The sequence below is a fragment of the Lacerta agilis genome, chromosome 18 (assembly GCF_009819535.1).
Source record: "Lacerta agilis isolate rLacAgi1 chromosome 18, rLacAgi1.pri, whole genome shotgun sequence".
In the NCBI taxonomy this organism is placed as follows: Eukaryota; Metazoa; Chordata; class Lepidosauria; order Squamata; family Lacertidae; genus Lacerta; species Lacerta agilis.
This window is the reverse complement of record NC_046329.1, coordinates 9196760-9213659: the sequence shown is the minus strand read 5'-3', so window position 1 is coordinate 9213659 and position 16900 is coordinate 9196760. Positions and strand designations below refer to the sequence as shown.

At 47.2% G+C, this 16900-nt stretch overlaps 1 protein-coding gene across 1 annotated transcript in view; it reads left to right on the top strand.

Moving 5' to 3' along the window:
* Positions 1–14285, top strand: part of ARHGAP45 (Rho GTPase activating protein 45) — a 35818-nt gene extending 21533 nt beyond the window's left edge. Inside the window, exons 15-23 of the mRNA XM_033136915.1 lie at positions 1413–1502; positions 1765–1857; positions 2591–2754; positions 4261–4449; positions 6723–6860; positions 8451–8686; positions 10462–10711; positions 12122–12215; positions 13921–14285. Coding sequence (XP_032992806.1) covers positions 1413–1502; positions 1765–1857; positions 2591–2754; positions 4261–4449; positions 6723–6860; positions 8451–8686; positions 10462–10711; positions 12122–12215; positions 13921–14285 — 1619 coding nt within the window. The remainder of the gene's footprint in view (positions 1–1412; positions 1503–1764; positions 1858–2590; positions 2755–4260; positions 4450–6722; positions 6861–8450; positions 8687–10461; positions 10712–12121; positions 12216–13920) is intronic.
* The last annotated feature ends 2615 nt before the right edge of the window (positions 14286–16900 follow it).

Below are 16900 nucleotides of genomic sequence, written 5' to 3'. Positions count from 1 at the left end.
CGCACTCACAGCCCTCAATAAAAGCTGCACACACACACACACACACACACCTCAGTTTTGCAGCCAGGACAAATTCAGCAAGATTGCAACTCGTGCAAAAAAAAACGACAACGCTGCACTGTTTTTAGTGGAGCTTCCACAGCCGCAGGCAGTCTATCCTCTTTTGCAGCACCTGCAGGGAGCAAATTGCAAGCGAGGCCTCCTGAATCTTCCTACCGGGAAGTTTCGGAGGCAGCTCCGAGTAACCAAAGGAATACATAAGTTGGCTATATTTTAGTTGCCTTACCCGAGGCAAGGTACAGTGGCAATTGAAATTATCCAACCCCCACTGCAAATCAGGTTCATTATCAAAATTAGCAGGCTTCCCGCTGTTTGCAAGGAGCAAATGAAAGTGGCATTTTCAGCTGAATTTCGGGGGTACCCTGGGCTCAAAGGATCTGTTGCGTTGAGCTATTTCCTTCGGCTTGCAAACAGCTGAAAGCCTCCAATAAAAGGGGGTTGGTGGGATTCGCACTCGCTTCCTTCTACAACACCCAGCACAGTGGTCGCTTGGTTCTCAAACTTAATCCGTTCCAGAAGTCCGTTCCAAAACCAAAGCGTTCCAAAACCAAGGCGCACTTCCCTATAGGAAGCAATGCAAAACGGATTAATCCGTTCCAGGCTTTTAAAAACCACCCCTAAAAAAACACACACTATAACATGAATTTTACAAGACCGTTGATCCATAAAACGAAAGCAAAAATCAATGTGCTGTACTACAAAATAATTAAGACGGTATTGCAGAAGAAAAACATTAAATTTATTATTATTTCCTTACTTGTTTGGATTGGGGGGTGGGGGGCTTTTATCCTGAGTCAGTAGCTGAACTGGGTTCCGCACGGTCACCAAAACAAATGAACCGAGAAAGCCTCAAAAACGCAAAATAAATAGCGGAAACAAAAGTGCCAAACTTCATCTGTTCCGGAAGTCCGTTTGACTTCCGAAATGTTCGGAAACCGAGGCGCGGCTTCTGATTGGTGCTGGCGCCAAGGAAACGATAGCCGACAGCCGTGCCGGACGTCCGGCTTCCGGAAAACGTTCAAAAACCAGAACACTTACTTCTAGGTTTTTTACGTTTGCGAACCAAGGCATTTGAGAACCAAGGTACCACTGTATATGGAAGAAAGAATAAAATATTATTATTATTATTTAAAACTGTTTGAAAAATACACATAGGCATCAATTAAAATGCTTGGCTATAGATACAGATCTATATGAAAACAATTATATACACATGATTCTATGTTATATATAAAATGCACACCAGCTTTCCAGTTCCTGAAAGGGACAGTCTCTCAAAGGCAGGGAATTTCGTCGCGCCTGAACTCAAAACTACCAGGTAACGAAACCTTGCCCTGTGATTGGCTCCTCAGGTGGGCGGGGCCACCAGGTGCACAAATCGTGGCCGACGGCTATTGCGGAGACAAAGGGCAGCCTCGAATCCGTTCCCACCGCGAGCTCAGGTAGCGTCAAAGGGTTTTGACGGGACCCCGGGGGGTCATCTAGCCCAACCCCCGGCAATGCAGGAATCCTGGCCCACAAGTTGGGTGGGCTTGAACCACCAATCTCCCTGGCCCTTGGGAATCTCCGTGGGCCACACCCCCTTCTCCCCAGAACCCCGCCCCTTCTTTGCGCCCGGGTGGAACATAAAGAGAGCTGGGTGCGAGTGTGTGCGCCGGAGAAAACTTGGCCTTGATCTCACCTCCTGACATCCTTCTCGGGTAGGTGGGTTCCCACAGAAGTCCCAGGAGATGCCGAGCAACGGGGCATTGTCTCCCGGAGACGAGTTGAACGGGAATTCGCCTTCCTTTGAGCAAAGTACGTCCCGGGGCGGAAGAGGGGGCGGAAGTGCAGCCAGTTGTTGGCCAAAGGGTGGGGTGGGGGGTCCGGCGTGGAAGGGGGTGAGGAAGATGCCCGGTGGTCCCGAGGACGAGAGACGCAGCAGCGTGGAATAAGGGATTGCAAGGGTCAGGGATCACCTGCTGGTGGCAGAATGTATACAATACAACACAGCCCTTATATTTGGGTCCCACTACAACAGCGACACCTAGCGGCAGAACATATGCATTGCGATACAGTGTCACGCTAGCGACCTCTAGGGGCAGAATACACAGCTTTTGTATTTAGGGTCCCACTGCAACAGCGACACCCAGCGGCAGAAGAGACGCATTGCAACGCAGCGTCACGTTAGCGACCTCTAGGGGCAGAATATACGCAATACAACAAATGAACCGGAAAACCCTCAAAAACGAAAACGCAAAATAAATAGCGAAAACGAAAGCGCCAAACTTAATCCGTTCCGGAAGTCCGTTTGACTTGTGAAATGTTCGGAAACCAAGGCGTGGCTTCTGATTGGCACAGGCGCCCCGGAAACAATAGCCGACAGCCGCGTCAAACGTTTGGCTTCCCAAAAGCGTTAGAAAACTGGAACACTTACTTCCGGGTTTTTGGCATTTGGGAACCAAGGTACCACTGTATTTACGTTCAAGAAGCTTGAACTGCTCTCTCGTTTGCACCTTGAAAGTAGGACTTTCCCCTCCCCGATTCCCAGGTATCGACGACATGACCCCGGAGATCTCGACGCCCACCGGCCCTTTCCGGCACATGGGCTTATCCAAAGCTGCGCAGACCCACCGCCTGAGGAAGCTGCGGGCCCCTTCGAAATGCAGGGAGTGCAACAGCTACGTGTATTTCCAGGGAGCCGAGTGCGAGGAGGTAGGAAGCGTGCGGATTCCCGAGTTGCAGGGGGGGTTGGACTGGATGACCTTCAGGGGAACCCCCCTTCCTTTTTTTTTTAAATCTGTCTCTTTATTGTTTAAAATCATACACATCATACAAAAAAAAACCCACACACATCACATATATTCACATCTTCACACATAACTGCTTACATACTTTTACATCAAACATAAATGCTTACATACATAACAACTATCCACACTTATACTAACACCTTCTGAAACATCTAATTATCCTCTCTGCATTTCGTGATATTATAATGACTTAACGTACGGCTATACTTTCCTTTTATTATTCGTATTTTTCTTCTTTCACTTTCTATTTGCTTGTTCAAAGGTTCAATCTAAGTCTGCTGTTAGGATTCCATTTATACCACTACCTAATAAGTATTCCTTAAATATCCTCCATTCTTTCCATACTTCCTGCATCATCTGTCTTCTTATTTTACCCGTTGCTTTGGCTAATTGCAAATATTCTAACATTAAGTTTTGCCAGTCTGCTATTGTTGGCACAGCCTTGTTTTTCCAGTTTCTAGCCACTAGCATTCTTGCTGCTGTTGTGCCATACATACATAATACTCTTTTTGTTTTTTTCAATTTCTTCTGGCAAGATACTTAACAGGAACATTTCTGGTCTTTTTTAAAATGTACATTTTATCAATTTTCTGAGCTCTTCATATATATCATTCCAATAAGTGCTTAGGGGAACCCCCCCCCCTTCCAACTCTACGGTTCTATGATTGCATTTTGAGTGGGGAAGGAGGGTCCCACTCCGAGGACCCAACATCAGGGTCTTTTCCAGGGAGTCTTCTCTTCTCATGAGGTGGCCAAAGTACTGGAGCCTCAACTTCAGGATCTGTCCTTCTAGTGAGCACTCAGGGCTGATTTCTTTGAGAATGGATAGGTTTGATCTTCTTGCAGTCCATGGGACTCTCAAGAGTCTCCTCCAGCACCAGAATTCAAAAGCATCAATTCTTCGGCGATCAGCCTTCTTTATGGTCCAGCTCTCACTTCCGTACATCACTACTGGGAAAACCATAGCTTTAACTATACGGACCTTTGTCGGCAAGGTGATGTCTTTGCTTTTTAAGATGCTTTCTAGGTTTGTCATTGCTTTCCTCCCAAGAAGCAGGCGTCTTCTAATTTCGTGACTGCTGTCACCATCTGCAGTGATCATGGAGCCCAGGAAAGTGAAATCTCTCACTTCATATATATCATTCCAATAAGTGCTTAGGGGAACCCCCCCCTTCCAACTCTACGGTTCTATGATTGCATTTCGAGTGGGGAAGGAGGGTCTCACTCCGAGGGCCACATGCCCCACCCCCGAGGGCCGCTCGACCATCGTGGGCGGGGCCAGAGGGAAAAGTAGGCGGGAGGAAAACACCAAAAGGGCAATGGATATAACACAGAGGATTCCTGAACCACACACTAAGAAAATCAACGCCGCTGCTTTTTTTTTTCCCCTGCCGCCGTCCACTCGCAGTGCTACCTAGCGTGCCACAAAAAGTGCTTGGAGACGCTGGCCATTCAGTGCGGGCACAAAAAGCTCCAGGGGAAGCTGCAGCTGTTCGGAAGGGACTTTGCCCAGCAAAGCCGCATCAGCTCCGACGGGGTCCCCTTCATCGTGAAGAAGTGCATCTCCGAGATCGAGAGGCGGGCGATGAAGACCAAGGTGAGCTCCGCGGAGAGGGAGCAGGGTGGATAAAAAACAACAACCAATGATTCAGATTTTATCTTGGTTGTTGTCAGGGCCGTCTTAAGATAATAATAATAATAATAATAATAATAATAATAATAATAATAATAATAATAATAATCATCTTATACCCCGCCCATTTGACTGGGCTTCCCCAGCCATTCTGGGTGGCTTCCAACAAAATATTAATATGCAATAAGCAATCAAACATCAAATTGTTGCTAAACCACCTGAATTGCTATCTAGCTTATCTACTCCAGGACATAGACTCTTATAGAACATTACAGGTTGCCGGATTCCTGATTTCAGTTCTTTCATATAAAAGACTTCATGGAATGCTGCATGACTATTAAAAATCTAGTAAACTCCATGCTCCATCTTTATCTTCAAGGCCATAATACGGTACATCTAGAGATTGTAAGTAATGCGAAGGAGATTATGCGTTGAAATATTTTAGTTGATGTTTTAGAATGCAAAATGCTGTTTTTATTTATTGATTTGTTTTTCCTTCTGGGCTTATAGCCGAATTATCTATCTATCAATCAAACATTAAAAGCTTCCCTAAACAGGGCTGCCTTCAGATGCCAGTGTGGTGTAGTGGTTAAGAGCGGTGGACTCGTAATCTGGTGAACCGGGTTCGCGTCCCCGCTCCTCCACATGCAGCTGCTGGGTGACCTTGGGCTTGTCACGCTTCTCTGAAGTCTCTCAGCCCCACTCACCCCACAGAGGGTTTGTTGTGGGGGGGAGGACAGGAAAGGGGAATGTGAGCTGCTTCGAGACTCCTTCGGGTAGTGATAAAGCGGGATATCAAATCCAAACACCACTTCTTCAAACTCTTCTTCTAAAAGTCTTGTTGTTCTCTTTGACATCTGGTGGGAGGGCGTTCCACAGGGCGGGCGCCACCACCGAGAAGGCCCTCTGCCTGGTTCCCTGTAGCTTGGCTTCTCGCAGGGAGGGAACCGCCAGAAGGCCCTCGGAGCTGGACCTCCGTGTCCAGGTAGATCGATGGGGGTGGAGACGCTCCTTCAGGTCTACAGGGCCGTTTTGGGCTTTCAGGGTCAGCACCAACACTTTGAATTGTGGTCAGAAACGTACTGGGAGCCAATGGAGGTCTTTCAAGACCGGTGTTATGGGGTCTCGGCGGCCGCTATGTCACCAGTCTAGCTGCCGCATTCTGAACTATCATCAGCTGGCTGTTTCGTGCCGCGGTGGCCACGGCAGGCGGAGGCTCCGGGCGCAGAGCTGCTTCGGAGGCGGGCATGGTGGAGGCGGGCGAGAGCGGCAAGCTGATACTAGGAGGTGCCATGTCCAGCCTCCGCCTCTTCCCTGGCGCGCTCCAGAACGTGGTTCCCTTTCCTCTATGGGTAAGACACCCCTGGTTGTGGTCAGTGCTTCTACCTTATAGCTCCACTTTTACGTCAATTTAGCTTTCTATCCAGAGAAACAAAATAGAAAATTCTTTCCAGTAGCACCTTAGAGACCAACTGAGTTTGTTCTTGGTATGAGCTTTCGTGTGCATGCACACTTCTTCAGATACACACGAAAGCTCACACCAAGAACAAACTCAGTTGGTCTCTAAGGTGCTACTGGAAAGAATTTTCTATTTTGTTTCGACTATGGCATACCAACACGGCTACCCACCTGTAACTATCCAGAGAAAGACAGGTTTTATACTTACTGAACGATGTCACCAGAAACACAGCCTCCCACAAGTGGCTAAATTTCTTCTTTTAGCTTTTAAGCGTCGCGAGATTTTAAATTGATTGTATCAATATGGCGTTATCTGTTTAGCTCCATTCCATTGTGGGTTATGTTTTCCTCCTCCCCCCCCCCTTCAAAGTTCCTTCAGAGGTTTCTTTTAATTCTGTACAAATGTATTTTTTTTTCTGACCGACGGTCGAATTAAAGAATGTATGTATGTATGTATGTCAGCGCTTCTGCGCAAAGATGACCTTGTAAGAAATCTGTTCTGAGAGGGGCAGTAGTTACGTTTTTACTGAAGAAGCCTCCTCTCAACTTCTGGACATTACAGACCAGTTTCAAAGCCGAGATTTTTATTTATACCCCGCCTATCTGGCTAGGTTTATTGATTGATTTACATTTATTTGTATGTGCGCATGCAGACAATCATTATTACCCCGTGTTATAAATTGCCCGTGTTGCTGGCGCTTGGCGATAACGGTGTGGGGTTTTTCTGGGTTGCCGTTTGGGCACTCGGTCTCTGAAAGGTTCGCCCCCCACTGCTCTAGGGAATCTACCGCGTCAACGGGGTCAAGACCCGCGTGGAGAAGCTGTGCCAGGCCTTCGAGAACGGGAAAGAACTGGTCGAGTTGTCCCAGGCCTATCCTCACGACATCAGCAACGTGCTGAAGCTGTACCTGCGGCAGGTGAGTCTCCCCGGGGATTGTGGGGGACCTGGGCGGTCTTTGGGCTGGAAAGGTGGCAATATTGAGGGCCCTCTTCTCCAGGAAGGGAAAGGAGAAACGCTTGGGTTTTATGACCACAGTGCCCGCGGGTCGTGGAATCATAGAATTATAGTGTTCAACAGGTCGATCGGGATCTACTGGTAGATCCCCGCAAGGTTTTGGTAGATCACGGCCGATCTCTGGCTCCCTTTCCTTAGTGGCGCTCATCTCTCTTTACTGGCCGAGGGAGCCGGCGTACAGCTTCCGGTTCATGTGCCCGGCATGACTAAGCCGCTTCTGGTGAACCAGAGCAGTGCACAAAAATGACGTTTACCTCCCCGCCAGAGCGGTACCTATTTATCTACTTGCACTTTGACGTGCTTTCGAACTGCTAGGTGGGCAGGAGCAGGGACCGAGCAACGGGAGCTTGCCCCGTCATTGCGGGGATTCGAACCGCAGACCTTCCGATCGGCAAGCCCTAGGCATAAAATAAGGGCATTTGCGGACGATATGCTACCGATGGTGGAAGAGCCAATTGAAAGTGTAAACAAAATGTTAAAATGTATGGAGGACTTCGGGACGGTGGCGGGATTCAAATTAAACAGAGAAAAAACCAATGACTAAAAATATGAATCAGAAAGACAGGGAAAATTTGGAAAGAGAAACCAAATTGGGCATTGTACAAAAAGCAAGATATCTCGGAATTGAAATAACCATGAAAAACGTCAATTTGTATGAAGATAATTATGGGAGAACTTGGGAGAGAAAGCTATCTTTTTATCATCCTTTTCCCGTGCGAGACTCTCTACTCAATCTATCAATATTTCATCATTTGGACAGTATTTCTCCGTGTATTCTTTTAATCCTTCCCAATCTTTATTTTTATTTTTTTTAATTAAATACGAACTTTATTTAGATTTAACAATTTCACAACAAATTTAAAAACCTTTCGTAGGTACAAATACAAAGGAATAACAACAACCGCTAAAAACAGAAAACAAACAAACAAACAAACAAAAACAACAAAAATAGAAACCACAAAAAGTTAAAAAGAAAAAAAAATAAAGAAAAAAGAGAAGCAAACAAAAAAGGGTAAGACTAAGTGAGAGACACAAGCAGAGGAAACAAAAAACAGTAGTTAATTCTAATTACACATTATTCTACTTTTTCCCTTTCCTATATTCCTCCCTGCATTGCTGCAATTCTACACAAATAATCTATACAAATAGTCTATACAGTGACGTCCACCTTCCATACAGTACTTTACTTCAGATTCATCCTTCCGTCTGTTTTAGATCTTTTCCCTATCTTTCATCTTTCTTAATTTAATTCAAAATAAATCTTCAAAATCGACAATCTGGTTAAGTTTAGAGTGAAAGAAATTTTGTGAAGAAAGGAAAGAAAGTAGGAAGATTTAATCCTTCCCAATCTTTAATTAAATCTTTATTTGTGCGTCCTCTGATATTTGGCTGTTATTTTAGCCATCTGCGACCCTCCGAAATCAAGATATAAGAAACACAAAACACGTAATATAAACAGCAACCCAATAGCCCCCCTCTCGCCCCATCCCAGCTCCCGGAACCCATCATGCCGTTCCGCATGTACAACAGCCTTATGGGGTTGGCCAAAGAGAGCCTGCAGGGAGGGGCCGAGGGAAGGCCCGGGAAGAGCATCGCCGAGCTGGTGGACAGAGGACCCGAGACCGAGAAGGTGGTCGTGGCGCTGGTGACGAAGCTGAGGGATCTACTGAGGGATCTGCCGTCGGAGAACTTGTCCACCCTAAAGTACATCGTTCTGCATTTGAGGAGGTAAGCGGGAGAGGATGCGGGGACTGCTGGCTGGCGACTCCCCTCCAATAAAAGGGCCATTCCATTGTCACAGGTGGGACACTTGGACCATGTTTTTTGGTATTCCCACAACAATGTAAATATAACACAAAAATTAACAACCAAGATTTAAACTATGTTCTTAATAAGATACTGAACATTTTACTTAAGTTCTGCTCAGTGCCGACTGAACAAAACAGAGAAATCTTGCATCGCTTAGCATCCTAGAAGTCATTTATGTGCAAAGACCATTCCGTTGTCACGGGTGGGAGAGACACTTGGACGATGAAATGAATTTATTTTTACGGTCACAGACCAACTCACTAAATCAACAATACAAAAGTGATACATTGAAATTTGCACAGCAAATACCATACACGTATATACACGTTATACAGCAGCATTTAAAATATATAGATTAGAATCGGGGCATTTAAAATATTGCCTAAAAATTGCCATTTAGGGTTCTGTTCATAGCGATGACACCGCTTGTTCTCTGAGCTTTATGGCTGCTACACAGTATTTCGCTACTTTCAGGGTAATCTCAGGGTCCCTGTCTTCTACAAGGCATTTAAGGCATAGGAATTCATTTAAAGGTTTCACCTCAGATCGTATAAATCGACACTTGGACCATGTTTTTTGGTATTCCCACATGTGTAACAATGTAAATCTACACAAAAATTAACAACCAAAATTTAAACTATGTTCTTAATAAGATACCGAACATTTTGCTAATTTTATTATTATTTTTATGGATATTTTTGACAATTTTATTAAATGTTAAAAGCGTTGTCACGGGTGGGGGACAAAAAAAAAGGACACGGAGCTTGAGATAAGTTTGATTTGTGGAAAAACTCTGTGAGTTGGGAGGTGAATCCATGATGAACTCAGCATATCTGTTTAAATCGACGTTTATTGGTTACAACTATGCAACCAGGAATTAAGTTTAAGGAATTTAACGATACAAAATTAAGGGGGGAAATGCTGTCACGGGGTGGGACAATCGTCAGAAAACTTTTTAACTTGAACACTTCTGCGAAGACGACGTGGGTGGACTTTTGAAAAGGAGGTCCATAAACTAAACTTCTTTTGTCTTTAGCTTTTTTAAAAAATGGTTAGACTGCACGTTTGGAATCTTCCTCGCCAAAGTCCAGCGCTCATCTAGCATTCTTATCAGGCTCATTTTTCATGGAATGGCCCAAAAGGGGTGGGATTCCCACTCGCTTCCTTCTACAACAGCCAGTACAGTGGTATCTTGGTTCTCAAACTTAATCCGTTCCGGAAGTCCGTTCCAAAACCAAAGCGGAATCGATCGCCGTGGCCAAACCCACCAGTTTGTTTTTTTAGGAGGTTTTGCGATGCCACATGGTGACGGCCGGGACCATTGGACCCGAACGACTTCAGCCAGGCCCCGGTCACACAACCGATATATCGGTAGCTGTGCCGGGTTCCACACAAGTCACAAAAACCAAACAGGAAAGAGCCGAGAAAAAACAAAAACGCAAAACAAGTAGCAGAAACAGCCAGGCCTCAGCGTAACACTCAAAACGGAGCACGCTCGGCTTTCGGGGGAAAATGAGTTCCCAAACTGGAACGCTTACTTCCAGATTTGCAGTGTTTGGGTTCCAAGTTGTTTGAGTACCAAGGCGTTTGAGAACCGAGGTGCCGCTGTATTCAGAATTAGAAGACCCCGCCCCTCGGTGTTGCAAAACCCTTGTTAACTGGGTCGTCCTGCCCGATTCTCCCCCCCCCCCCAGGATCGTCGAAGCTGAGCAAGAAAACAAGATGACCCCCGGCAACCTGGGCATCGTGTTTGGCCCCACGCTGATGCGCCCGAGGCCCACCGAGGCCACCATCTCCCTCTCCTCGCTGGTCGACTACCCGCATCAAGCCCGTATCGTCGAAGCCCTCGTAACCTTCTACCCTGCCATCTTCGAAAGCGGCGGCGCTTTGCCGGAAAGCCCTGAAGACACGGTTCGGGAAGGCGAGGACGTGGGCGAGAACCGGGTAAGGGGGGAACCTTTCGGAGAGGGTCTCTGCTGCAGAGGGGGAGCTTCCTCTGAAGGCGCCGCTGTTTGTGCTGCTAGATTTGTGCAAATCTTCAGGGTGGCAGGAGAGGATATATTTATTAATATCCTTCCTAGCTTGTGCTAGCAAGTTCCTTTACTTAGCAGAGTTACATTCCCCTTTTTGCACGCACAGCAGAGAGCTGGTTGCAGGCTCGTGTGAGCCTCTCGCTATTGTACAACTCAAGTCTGTCTCAGATTGAATTGTACGTTCCTGCCAAGTTCCCTTGAATCCCTCTTAAAAGAATAAAGACGCCACAATCTTATTCAAAGTCAATAAAAGAAGTTTACTCACGTCAGTTCACAGCTGGATCCCTGAAGGCAGACTTAGTTACAAATATGTACATGCGGATCTACCCCATATGGGGGAATTATCCCAGTGCTTCTGCTAGTTTAGAGCTAGCAGAGCAGTCCTAGCTAAAAGCTGGTCAAACGAAGAAGAGGGAGATGTGCTGCGTGACTCGTCCTTTTGTTACCTGGGCAGGTGAGGCCACGCCCACCTTCCATCACATGCAAAAGGAAGGATGCTCCAGCCAGGAGGAACAGGGAGTTTCGTCTGGCTGGACCAAACATCCCCTCGCATGTCTTCTCTAGCATTACAAGGAATGTTGTACTTGAAATTTACGGCACATTGTGTACTGAAAGAGAATTATGTTAAAATGATGTACAGGTGGTATTTGACTCCTAGTAAGTTAGGGACGCGGGTAGCGCTGTGGGTTAAACCACAGAGCCTAGGGCTTGCCGATCAGAAGGTCGGCGGTTCGAATCCCTGCAACGGGGTGAGCTCCCGTTGCTCGGTCCCTGCTCCTGCCAACCTAGCAGTTCAAAAGCATGTCAAAGTGCAAGTAGATAAATAGGGACCGCTCCGGCGGGAAGGTAAACGGTGTTTGCATGTGCTGCTCTGGTTCGCCAGAAGCGGCTTAGTCATGCTGGCCACATGACCCGGTAGCGGACAAATACTGGCTCCCTCGGCCAGTAAAGCGAGATGAGCGCCGCAACCCCAGAGTCGTCCGCGACTGGACCTAACGGTCAGGGGTCCCTTTACCTTTAAGTTAGCAAAAATGTATAGAACAAGCACAAATATCTGCTGGAAAGGTAACGAAACTTGGTAAGGAAAACTATGGATAACTCAGATGGATAAAAAAGGTGAATTACCAATTGATATGCGGTTGTAAATGTTGACATTAGGACCCATGGAGGGGATGGGGGGAAGTTTTGAGATTCAGAACAATCTCTTTATAATGGGTTTGCAATTGATATTGCTGTACATTAATTTTTTTCAATCAAATGAAAATTATTATTTTAAAACGTAAATTAAGGATCTCGGCAATGTCTTGCGTTCTATGTGCAGGAAGACACGTGCAAGCCGTCAGACGACACAGATCTATACCTCACGGCCTCCGCTGAACGGGCAGACGCTGCTTTTCACGAGGACCTGTACAGAGGTGAGTCGGAACCACCTGTCTGAAGGTTGGACGCCGGGTGATACTGCATTTTTTCTTCCTACAATTCATTACACCCTCCCAGCTTCACCTTAAGGCCCCAGGCGGGTCGCGGCAATTAAAACACAATGCGAAAAGCAGTTTGAAACCACGGAGGTCCCATACTGTCAATGCAGGCACACACTCGCCGTCTCTCACTCTCTCAGCCGGCCCGCCTCGCAGGGTTAGTATGGGGATAAAATGGGGAGGGCGAGCCACGGAACGGATACAGATATCCTTGGCAGAAGGACGAGGGAGTAGAGAAAGGAAGGCAGTCATGGGTTGCATGTCCAGAAAGTGGTGTTTCAGACCCCTGGGCTCTCACTTGTGGGGTGCCTCGGGGCTCCGTCCTCTCCCCCACCCCTTTTAACATCTATATGAAGCCGCTGGGAGAGATCATCAGGGGGTTTGAGCTGGGTGTTCATCAATATGTGGATGATACCCAGTTCTACCTCTCTTTCAAATCAGAACCACTGAAGGCGGTGAATGTCCTCTGTGAGTGTCTGCAGGCCGTTGGAGGATGGATGGTGGCTAACAGATTGAGGTTGAATCCTGACAAGACAGGGCTGTTTGGGGGGGACAGGAGGTGGGCAGGTGTGGGGGACTCCTTGGTCCTGAATGGGGCAACTGTGCCCCCGAAGGACCAGGTGCGCAGCCTGGGGGTCATTTTGGACCCACAGCTGTCCATGGAGGTCCAGGTCAATTCTGTGTCCAGGGCGGCTGTCTACCAGCTCCATCTGGTACGCAGGATGAGACCCTCCCTGCCCGCAGACTGTCTGGCCAGAGTGGTGCATGCTCTGGTTATCTCCCGCTTGGACTACTGCCATGCGCTCTATGTGGGACTACATTTGAAGGTGACCCGGAAACTGCAACTAATCCAGAATGCGGCAGCTGGACTGGGGACTGGGAGTGGCTGCCAAGACCATATAACACCAGTCCTGAAAGACCTACATTGGCTCCCAGGACGTTTCCGAGCACAATTCAAAGTGTTGGGGCTGACCTTGAAAGCCCTAAACAGCCCAGTATACCTGAAGGAGCATCTCCACCCCCATCGTCCAGCCCGGACACTGAGGTCCAGCTCCGAGGGTCTTCTGCCGGTTCCCTCAATGCCAGAAGCGAGGTTGCAGGGAACCAGGCAGAGGGCCTTCTCGGTGGTGGCACCCGCCCTGTGGAACGCCCTCCCGTCAGATGTCAAGGAAATAAACAACTACCTAACTTTTAGAAGACATCTGAAAGCAGCCCTGTTTAGGAAAGTTTTTAACGTCTGGTGTTTTATCGCGTTTTTAGTATTTCGTTGGGAGCCGCCCAGTGTAAAAAATTTGGTCTAATTGGAATTATTTTAATTGGGAATTGTATAATTAATTTGGATTGTAATTTGATGGATAATTGGAGATTTGTATTGGAAAATCAATAAATAAGATTTTTTTTAAAAAAAAATAATGAGTGGCTGGGGAAACCCAGCCAGATGGGCAGGGTATAAATAATAAATTGTTGTTGTTGTTGTTGTTGTTGTTGTTGTTGTTGTTGTTGTTGCCAGCCCACCTAGCAGGGTTATTGTGAGGATAAAATGGGGAGGGTGAGCCGCGGAACCTACACGGGTCTCCTTGGCGGATGGAAAAGGGAGCAGACAAAGGAAGGCAATAACGGGTTGCATTTTGTCCCAACACAGAAGACAGCACCCGTTTCATCGATTCCGACTCCGATCCGGAAGAGTGTGCAGAGGCGGGCGTCGAGGGGCCCCCGCGGCGAGGCAGCGAGACCAGCGGCGACGAAGAGACCCCGTCCGCGGACGAAGCCAGCGAGGAAGGCACGCTGAGCCGCACGTACAGCGCCGGACAGTCGGATTCCGAGGACGCCTCTCCGCTGCAGCGCTGCCCGACCCGGGAGGAAGGCCGCTGCGATGTGGACGAGGATGCTGTTTTCGGGAGAGAAGGCAACGGGGAGAGTACGGGAGGCCAGGCGGGAATTCCAACGGAGGGTTGCAACACCAACCAGTCCAACAACGTGGCGTTTCCGCAGCCGCCTTCCGGCTAGGGTAACGACCCGGGCCGGTGTTTCCCCAGCCCCGAAAACGGGAACGAAAGAACGGTCCTTTACGCATAGGAGCTGCCAACGAAGAAAAGCCAAGCCCTGCAGATCTTGGTGCCTTTTCAACGCGAACCTGGTTATCCTTTCGCCCGTTTTGGGATTGGCCACGAAACCGGAGCGGCGTCCGCGAAGCACGCCATTACGGCAAAGCGGGGTTGTGTGGTTTAGCATAACCCCAACCTCTTTTGCGTGAGCGGCGTGTTAAAAAGAACAGTCCTAGATGCAACGCCGTCGCAATATTATATTTGCACCGTCCTGTCTTTGTTCGCCGAGTTTCTCAGTTATCTCCCAGGAAAAAAACAGCCCCCTTTTAAAGTACTGATTTCAAGGGCTATCACTTTAGCAAAGCACAACTCTTTTTTGGTTTATTTTGCTAAGGACAGGGTTGGGTTTTTAATATATATATATATAAAAAATGCCGGCCCCTTCAGCTATGCCAATTATTATTTTTTTAAAGTCAGGGTACAAATTGACCGTGGGGGAAGCTTGCTGGATTACGAGGTACTCGAAAGGTTGCGATCCGCACTTCCTGGGAAGCAAGCGCCGTCGCGGACTTGCTACTGAACAGACAAGGACCGGATTGCAGCGTGTTGGCGACGGTTGCCCTTTGCTTTCTGTACCCTGCTTCCAAGAAAACACGCCTAGCTCATTAAGCTAGGAATTAAGCAGAAGTCTGATCAGCTTACTTTTACGGGGCTTATCCCCCCCCACAGAGACGGGTTTGTTGGAGAAGCGGACCCAAGCTTCATTAAGGAGAGCTTTGATTTGGATCTGTCCAACACCCGCCTAATCCAGCGCCCCGTTCTCGCAGCGTCCTGGCAAAATCTGAGCACGGCGGCGCTGCCTAGTGGCAAGGGCTTTCGAAGAGCCGAGGTGCCTCTTTCGAGACTCCGCGATGCTTTAATGGGATGGCGGTTCCCAGCAGAGACAAAAGCAGATCTAGTGATTTATCCTTGAGTAACGGGGAAAGAAATCTCAGCTTCCGGAGAGGGCAGGAACGGTACCGTGTGTGTGTGTTTTGTTTCATATGTCAAGGGTGGATGAGGGGAAAAGAGTGTGGAGGTTCAGGTCTTAATAAGCTCGGCTTTTTAATTATTTGTAAATAAGGTACCCCTCGCCGTGTTTTGAGAGCTAGCCTGTTTGGCAGCCCGCTGGTTTGCTTTTTAAACTGCTGCACTCGCAATGCTGGACTGATGCTTTCGTTAGGTATGAAAATAAAGCAAGCGTACACCATCCATTGGAGTTTCGTCGATTTCCTTCCCACCCTCCTGAAACAATTAACAACCACCCAGGAAACAGCGTTTGCAGGAAGTTACCAAAATAACTGTAATACCTCGCTGGTTAATAACAAAGTGTTGTTAAATTCAAAGTCAAAACAAAATAAAAAAATCCTTCCAGTAGCACCTTACGAGACCAACTACAGGTGAAACTCGAAAAATTAGAATATCGTGGAAAAGTCCATTTATGTAAGCAATTGTTTTCATTAGCTGCTGGAGTTGAATATACAAAATAGACTCATGACATGCAAAGCGAGATATGTCAAGCCTTCGTTTGTTATAATTGTGATGGTTATGGCGTACAGCTGATGGAAACCCCAAAGTTGAAATTGTTAATTTGGGGTTCTCATCAGCTGTACACCATAATCATCACAATTATAACAAATAAAGGCTTGACGTATCTCGCTTTGCATGTCATGAGTCTATCTCATATATTAGTTTCACCTTTTAAGTTGAATTACTGAAAGAAATGAACCTTTCCACGATATTCTAATTTTTCGAGTTTCACCTGTAAGTTTGTTCTTGGTATGAGCATTCGGGTGCGTGTGTCTGAAGAAGTGTGCATGCACACGAAAGCTCATACCAAGAACAAACTTAGTTGGTCTCTAAGGTGCTACTGGAAGGAATTTATTATTTATTATTTTGTTTTGACTATGGCAGACCAACACGGCTACCAACCTGTAACTTAAATTCAAAGTGTTGGTGTTGACCTTGAAAGACCCTAAACGGCCCAGTATCCCTGAAGGAGCGTCTCCACTCCCATCGTCCAGCCCAGACACTGAGGTCCAGCACCGAGGGCCTTCTGCCAGTTCCCTCATTGCGAGAAGCGAGGTTACAGGGAACCAGGCAGAGGGCCTTCTCGGTGGTGGCACCTGCCCCGTGGAACACCCTCCCGTCAGATGTCAAGGAAATAAACAACGATCTGACTTTTGGAAGACATCTGAAGGCAGCCCTGTTTAGAGAAATTTTTTATGTTTGATCTTTTACTGAGTTTTTAATATCCTGTCGGGAGCTGCCCAGAGTGGCTGGGGAAACCCAGCCAGTTGGGCGGGGTATAAATAATGAATTATTATTATTACTACACAACTGTTGGCATCTTTCCCTCCATGGTTTTCCTTTTCAGTTTTTTTCCTACAAAACGTTAGGCACTTTCCAAGCGCTCAACAATTTATATATATATATAAAATTGTAAAAGGTGGATGTTTGTGAGCGATCGCCTTTCTCCGTAACCGCTTGGCAGATTCCGTTGAAATTTGGACACAACGTTCCATGGCCATATGGGAG